Source organism: Lactuca sativa, chromosome 1 (genome assembly GCF_002870075.4).
Source record: "Lactuca sativa cultivar Salinas chromosome 1, Lsat_Salinas_v11, whole genome shotgun sequence".
NCBI lineage: Eukaryota > Viridiplantae > Streptophyta > Magnoliopsida > Asterales > Asteraceae > Lactuca > Lactuca sativa.
Window position 1 is genome coordinate 89,548,233 of NC_056623.2, and position 6,259 is coordinate 89,554,491.

The following is a 6,259-nucleotide window of genomic DNA, read 5'->3' on the forward strand; positions in this document are numbered from 1 at the left end:
GACCTGAATAGGATACACAACCCGAAATTGACTCTGAAATGGTGAATATGATAGTTAATTTTCAAAAACAATTTTATATTGGTTATTTTTTTTTCTTAAATAAAAAAAGATAAGATTTCCCCAAAAATCTAATAATAATAACAAAAACTAGGTGTGAGACCTGTGTAATACACGAGTTTATTAAAAATAAAATTTTAATATCAATATATAAATATGAAATATTTTATAATGTAATATTTAAATAACAAAATATAATCTTCTGAAAATTTGCAAAAGAAATTAAATCATTTGAAGTATTTATGAGAATCTATTACCAAATTAATAGGATGATTTTATTTCTTTATAGAATCCATTACAATTTTATGGAATTTTATTTTAAGAAAATAGAAATCCCTAAAAAATAACAAGTGAAAAATAAAATTTCTAAAATTCTCACGAAATGATAAGTGTCAAAATGAATTAGAAGATGACATATGACAAAAAACCTTTATTTATTAAAAATGATGAGAAACCTGTAAGACCAAAGAGAATGGTTACGGTCTCCCTGCTTGTCAGGTAGGGGTGAGCATTTGGACCGGTGGACCGGACCGGACCGGTGAACCGGACCGGACCGGACCGTTTTTTTGGACACCCGAGCCGGTTCTCGGTTCTAAGATTTCTTTCCGGTCCGGTCCGGTTTTTACCGGGTTTAGAACCGGTTGGACATGATTAAGATTTTTGTGACGTTTTTTAAACGCACATAACTCATTCGTTTTAAGTCGGATTGACCTGCGGTTTTTTCCAACATTTAGTTTACAGTTTGTAGATGAATTTAGACTATAATTTTGTTTATTTTGGTATTATATTCACCGTGTTACAATCCTTCAAAGTAGAGCTATCAAAGCTGAAAAAATTCAGTTTTTCAGCAACATTTTGTAAGCTGTGACGGTTTTTAAACACCCATAACTCATTCGTTTTAAGTTGGATTGACCTCCGATTTTTTCCAACATTTAGTTTACAGTTTGTAGATGAGTTTAGACTATAATTTTGTTTATTTTGGTATTATATTCACTGAGCTACAATCCTTTAAAGTAGAGCTATCAAAGTTGAAAAAATTCAGCTTTTTAGCAAGATTTTATAATCTGTGACGTTTTTTAAACACTCATAACTCATTCGTTTTAAGTCGGATTGACCTACGGTTTTTTCCAACATTTAGTTTACAATTTGTAGATGAATTTAGACTATAATTTTGTTTATTTTGGTATTATATTCATTGAGTTACAATCCTTCAAAGTAGAGCTATCAAAGCTGAAATATTTCAGCTTTTTAGTATTATTTTATACTATAATTCCGAGTCCGCGTTTAGCACTTGTGGTAGAGTTGTAAGTGAGTATCAAACTAGTTTATCAACATTGATAGTTGAAGCTTTGTTATGCACCCATGATTGGGTGATAAAGTTTACAAATCCGATAGTTGACAACGTTGGTGACATCTTGAACGATGATGATATAACTTTGGATAAAAAAATTACAATATGTATTCTTTTTTTATACAATTATTACTTTTTATTAAATACTAACAACATTTTCATTTGTGTTTATTTAGAGATTGCACAAGCTTTAAATATGTTACATATTGATTTTAAAGTTTAAACTATGATTTTTGTTGTTACGGTAATACTTTTGTATGTTTGTCTTAAAATTGTTTAACTTTTGTTGGTGAACTTGATTTATATGTTAGTTGCTTTTATTTGGAAAATTAATTTTTGCAAATTGCAAGTTATAATATTATACATCAATGTAGATTAGTTAGGCATGAAACGAAAACATATTAATTTTGCAAGTTATAATATTATACATCAATGTAGATTACTTATTATACTCTATGCAATTAAAGTTGTACCGGTCTAAACGGGTCCAAAAACCGGAAAACCCGGACCCGGACACGGACACGGACACGGACACGACTCATCCGGTCCGGTCCATGGTCCACAAAATTCTCCATAACCGGTCCGGTCCAAGAGCCAGTCCGGGCCGGTCCAAATGCTCACCCCTATTGTCAGGTGACAGTAGGGAACACCGCCCCCACCACTCCACTGCGGTTTGGTCGTATGCAATTAAATTTGGCCGCATCTCTCTCCTCTCTCCTCACTCTCTTCTCCTACCATCTCTCTTCTATCTCTCTCTTCTTCCTTTCTTCTCCACCACATCCCCCCTATGGTTTTACCACACCCCAATCCTATATGGAATTGAGGTAACTCTGTGCGTGACTCGCATTGGCAACTTTATCCCACCCTAATTATGTCATTTTCATTCATCGAGATCAATGTTAACATCTTCATACGCTCTTCATCTATCATTTCCTATATAGATCTTGTTACTTACGAACTTTGAAATTAAATTATCGATTTAGTTCGAGTTTTCTGGTTTTTTCACCCCAAATTCCCAACTCATACTCAGACTCATATTCTTCTTATCAATCCTTCAACCATCGAGCATTCACACAAAAACTGTTAAACCAAAAACATTTCTATTAATTACTTCCAATAATCCCGAAATCACTCGGTTTAAAACAAATTCCAAACATAAAATCTCATTATTTACTAAGAATTATTGAGATTCAAATCTCTGATATCTCCGAATCTGATAAGTGATGATAACTAATCAGATGGATTAACCTTCCCAGTTATGTTCACTGCATAAACAGCACTCCCATCTGGATTCATCAACCCCCAGTGTCTTTCAGTTGCAGGTCCATATTTCTGATTCTCATCATACATCGAAAATATAAAAGTTGGAATAACAGCCCCTGGTCTAGCTGGAGTTCCATTACTTGGAGTTGCAGACATTTTCTTTATCAAATTGTTGTTATACTCAGCTGCATTCTCTTTATTCGCTCCAAACTCATCTGAATCACCTTCATGTGGCCACCCAGTTTCCGCAATTGCAAGCATCACATCATCATATCCCAATTTCGCCATCGCATAAACAACTGAATCAAGCATTTGATCGAGTAAATCCGTGTACACCAATCCGCTTTGTGGATCCGTATACGTCATATTCCCACTTCTCAACAAAGCAAACCCAAGATCAATCCCTGTTTGATTATTCGCGCGACTTTCCGCCCACGCGAAATACGGATAAACATCCACAAAGAAGAAAGATCTTGTCCCATTTAAGTACTTCAACAATGGAATCATCAATTCCCGCATCTCCGGCTTGAAACTCCCGTTTGAAGGCGGAAACGTCGTTCCCATCATGTCCATTGCAAGTGGAGTTCCGACTTTGATGTTCCGAATCCCTTGTGATTTTATCGTGTTTTTGATTCGTCTCATTGCGGGGACAAGATCTTTTGCGATTTGCATATCTTGAACTGTGTTTGTGGAGCTTAGGACTTCGTTTCCTACTAACACGAATCGGATTTTGGTACTAGGGTAGTGAGCTAAGACGTGTTCGTATACCCATTGATCTGCTAAATGTTGATTTGAAGCAATGGCGGAGATTTCGTCGTTAGCGACTGTGATTGCCACCTCGATGTTCTTCCCCGATAAAAGATGGAGGATTTCATGGTCAGCATCATAAAGTTTGACTCTACCTGCGTTCATGCTTTGTAAAAGTTCGATTGATTTCGCGGGTGATGGAAGGTTGTTTCCTAGCCTTCCGTAGTTTATACCGATCCTGTTTAATATAGCCGCCCCTAAAAAATTCAAAAAAAAAGGGTTAGAATGAAAAACATAAAAGAAAAGTTAGAATTAATGTAAGGAATTGGTACTTGAGGAAGTAATGAGACATAGGAAAGTGAGGAAAAGAAGAGCCATTTTGGTGAATTTGTGATTTTGCATATGAAAGAATGCAAATGCAAATATCATTTGAGATGAGATGTGAAGAAGGGTGTAAGATGATGTATATATACATGAAGATATATGGTGTTAAAAGAAAGAGTAAAGAGTGATTGGTGAACCTCCTAAGGTTTGTGAGTTATTTGGGTGACAATGATCTTTGTGAGAGTTTGATTTAGAAATGATTGTATAATTTAGAATTGAGCAAGGTAAAGATTATGAGTCAGACCCTTAATATATGTTAATAATTTGTATTTTGAAATGTTGGAAACAAAATTGAGACCTTTTTTTTCATTTGAAATTTAAAGTTATATAACTTGGGTTGAGTTACTACAATCAAGGTCCGTTGGAATTGAGTCATGTAGAAATCAACTTTCAGCTTTGAGATGGTCTGTCGTTAATAAAAAAAATGTTTTCGTTAATTTATTTTATTGTGTGGTTTAAACATGAATATAAATGTTATTGAATTTCATTGAGCAACATGAGAATGAAAGACGTGACCAAATAGAGTAAACTATGGTATAGTAAATAGAGAAATTAGTTGGTAAGATTATGGTCTAGAAAAACTGAAAAAGTGCATCTTTTGTGATCCTTAAAGTGTATATTTTAAATAATTGTATGGTGATGAAAGTTTTTATCAAATATCGACACTCAAATATTGTCCAAATTTATAGATTTCACCATTTATCTATTTTGTTCATTTACATAGTGACGAAATGACCAAATTAAAATCGACAAGCTATGTATGTAAGCTATTTTCAATGATGAACGAACATCAAACACATCGCATCATGTTTTATCCTGCCATATATAATAAATGAGACTTGTAACTGTTTTGCTAGGTTTAACAATCAGATTGGTGGGTTGGCGGGTCAAAAAACATAAACTCAACACAACCTATATAATATATAGATTAGCGGGTTGACGGGTCATGGGTTGACGAGTTGGAAACTTCAACCCAACCCAACCCATATAACTCGTTTAAGTATATGGGTTCGAGGGTTCACAGGTTAGTGGGTCGAACCCAACTCATATAACTCGTTTAATAAATAAGCAACACGTTTTAAAAAAAATAAGGTTTTTCAAAATAAAATCATAAAGTGATTAAAGTCATTATCATAAAAAAAAAAAAGAGGTTTTCAACGTAAAGTCATAAAGTCATTAACATTCAAATAAAATTGAAAAATGAAAACTTTCAAACAAAGTGCATTTGTTCAAAAATATCCAAAAACCAATTCGATAATTCATTCATGCTAGAATTCTCATTTCTTCCTCCAACACCAACTTTTTCTTGTCTTCATGATGACCTTCAAAGAGAAACAATATGCAAAATTAAATGTATTATCTTTTGAAAGCTACATAAATAATTTTATGTGTTCTACTATTTGTACTAAAAAGAACTCACAAAATGACAACTTAAAGTATGTTGGAATTTATAGCCTCTATATTGTCTTGTTGTTTAAATTCATTATATTTTGAGATAGGTTGTCAACTGCCGCATTCAAATCAACTGCATAAGGAATACAAAAAAAAAAACATAATTAATACAATGATATGTTCTTCGTCCGTGACTCGTGAGTATGTATGTTTTCTTTTTTGCTTAGGGCACCACAAAAAAACTAGCCACACGATTATATGAATACGGAAGGCGAATGAATACAATACTACATAATATTACAGAAGGAAATAAGATTTCATTAATAATTAAATATATGTATTTTTTAAATGTAGTGTGTGTGTGTATATATATATATATATATATATATATATATATATATACACACACACACGGGTTGGCGGGTTGACTCACGAACCCAAACAGATAACTCAACCCAACCCATGAATAAATGGATTAGTAGGTTGGTGGGGTTGATGGGTCAAAAATCTCAACTCAAACCTGTTTATTTTCGGGTCGGTACAATATTGGGTTAGAGGTTGGGTCGAGAGTTGCCACCCCTGATTATTGCAGAAGACATGACAAAAAGGGACTTAAGATTGAAGTCAATATAACAAAAACTTCCATTTTTTAAACGATTACTAACATTGAATTTTTATCCTATAAAACTTTGACCTGATTAGTCAAGTTAACATAGGCTAGGAGCCTAGGAATGAGTATACTTGTCTACTATATGAAACCGGACAATGTACTATCTTTTCGTATTGCGCGGTTATTGAACCGTACCCAGAAACACCACACCCTCGGTGCGGTTTGGCGAGGGGTGGTTCCCCTTTCATGTCCTTCTCTCTTTTCTCTAAAAATATGTATGTGTGTGTGTGTGTGTGTATATATATATATATATATATATATATATATACATATATCCTCCATAATAAATGAAGATTTTTTTGCCATGTGTCATACTCTCATTGATTTAGCCACATGTAATTTTGTGGTTATTTTCAATTAATTTTTTTCCACATGATATTTTGTGGTTTTTTTCA

At 33.6% G+C, this 6,259-nt stretch overlaps 1 protein-coding gene across 1 annotated transcript; it reads right to left on the bottom strand.

Moving 5' to 3' along the window:
* Positions 1–2,091: 2,091 nt before the first annotated feature.
* On the bottom strand, positions 2,092–4,087 carry LOC111896901 (probable glucan endo-1,3-beta-glucosidase A6). Its single transcript, XM_023892868.3, has 2 exons — positions 3,751–4,087; positions 2,092–3,675 (listed from the first exon to the last, which is right to left on the bottom strand). The coding sequence occupies exons 1-2, from the start codon at positions 3,845–3,847 to the stop codon at positions 2,639–2,641; spliced, it is 1,134 nt and encodes a 377-aa protein (XP_023748636.1). The 5' UTR covers positions 3,848–4,087; the 3' UTR covers positions 2,092–2,638.
* Between the last annotated feature and the right edge of the window lie 2,172 nt (positions 4,088–6,259).

Coding starts and splice junctions, on each gene's coding strand:
- LOC111896901 (XM_023892868.3), bottom strand. CDS start 3,847: ATGATATTTGCATTTGCATTCTTTCATATGCAAAATCACAAATTCACC. Junction 3,676..3,750: donor ATGTCTCATTACTTCCTCAA/GTACCAATTCCT, acceptor TGAATTTTTTAG/GGGCGGCTATATTAAACAGG.